Raw genomic sequence first — 1211 nt, 5'->3', positions numbered from 1 at the left:
TCAGGACAATCTAAAAATGAGGGGTTTTCAACTTTCCAATAGATGCATTTTATGTAAAGTTGAAGAGGAAACTATTAACCATCTTTTCATCCACTGCCCCTTTGTGGGACACCTGTGGACTATTACCCTTGAAAAATGTGGTATGCAATGGGTTTTTTAGGATAGCATTAATCAATTTGTCACTGTATGGACACCTCCCTCCCACCACCCCCTAATTCTCCAATTATGGAGGCGGATCCCTCCCCATATCTGTTGGGGTGTCTGGAAAGAAAGAAATAACAGAATCTTCAGAGATGTTGAATCCCCCCTCGGATAAAGTCTTCTACAATTGCTTCAAGATGATTTTAGATAATATATCAGTGACTAAGTGGAAAACCCCCATAATCCTCCTAACCCGATGGACAAAAAAATTGTTGAACGATGGAAGCTCCCCCCGGAGTTTGAAGTTTTCAACAACAGTACAAAGATCAACAGGAAAAAGACCAAATGGTTAGCCCCAAACCGCCATTGGTACAAATTGAACTTTGATGGGTCTGCCCAAAATGCTTGCCAAGCAGGTGGTGGAGTCATCTGTGACCACCATGGGAATATTGTTGCAGCCTATGCAGGCAGCCTAAAGAACCATACTATCACTCAAGCCGAGGGAATGGCTATCCTCTTGGGTTTGAGATTTTCTACTACTATTGACATTAAACATCTAGAAATTGAAGACAACTCGCAAATCATTGTGGAAGCAATTAGGGGTAGATCTATTGCTGGATGGAAAGTGGATTCCGTTTTGAGGGATGCTAGGATGCTTCTGACTAACCTTGATGATTTCACCATCCGCCAAATCTTCACAGAAGGGAATGTTGTTGCTGACTCTATAGCTGCGATGGGAAGGCTGCAAAACGGCTTACAATGTTGGAGGAACCCTGATTTGCTGCCTATGATCACCAAGGAGATCTTGGAGACTGGAAAAAACCAAGTCTAATGATGAACTCGTATAACTATCACCAGATGAAGAGAGCCAAATTTCAAATTTAAAAATTGGAGGAGAAACCCGCCCATCATGGGTTGGGCTTGCCATGTAGCTACGTTTGGCCTTGTCATCAGCTACAAAGGGGATTTAATAATGATGATAGTTATTGCTATAGTACTGATATCGGGAATGGTAATTTCCTAATTATCATCTGAACGGATATTACTGGCGGCGATAAAGGCAGCAGTTG

General features: G+C 42.2%; 1 protein-coding gene across 1 annotated transcript; it reads left to right on the top strand.

Annotated features, from left to right (window-relative positions):
- The first annotated feature begins 397 nt into the window (after positions 1-397).
- On the top strand, positions 398-973 carry LOC131077831 (uncharacterized). The gene has a single exon (XM_058015405.2). The coding sequence runs from the start codon at positions 398-400 to the stop codon at positions 971-973; it is 576 nt and encodes a 191-aa protein (XP_057871388.2).
- Positions 974-1211: the final 238 nt, after the last annotated feature.

This window comes from Cryptomeria japonica, chromosome 10 (assembly GCF_030272615.1).
Source record: "Cryptomeria japonica chromosome 10, Sugi_1.0, whole genome shotgun sequence".
NCBI lineage: Eukaryota > Viridiplantae > Streptophyta > Pinopsida > Cupressales > Cupressaceae > Cryptomeria > Cryptomeria japonica.
This window is presented reverse-complemented; position numbering and strand designations above follow the sequence as displayed.

Bases quoted from the DNA above. Each gene is read 5' to 3' on its own strand.
- LOC131077831 (XM_058015405.2), top strand. From the start codon at position 398: ATGGACAAAAAAATTGTTGAACGATGGAAGCTCCCCCCGGAGTTTGAA.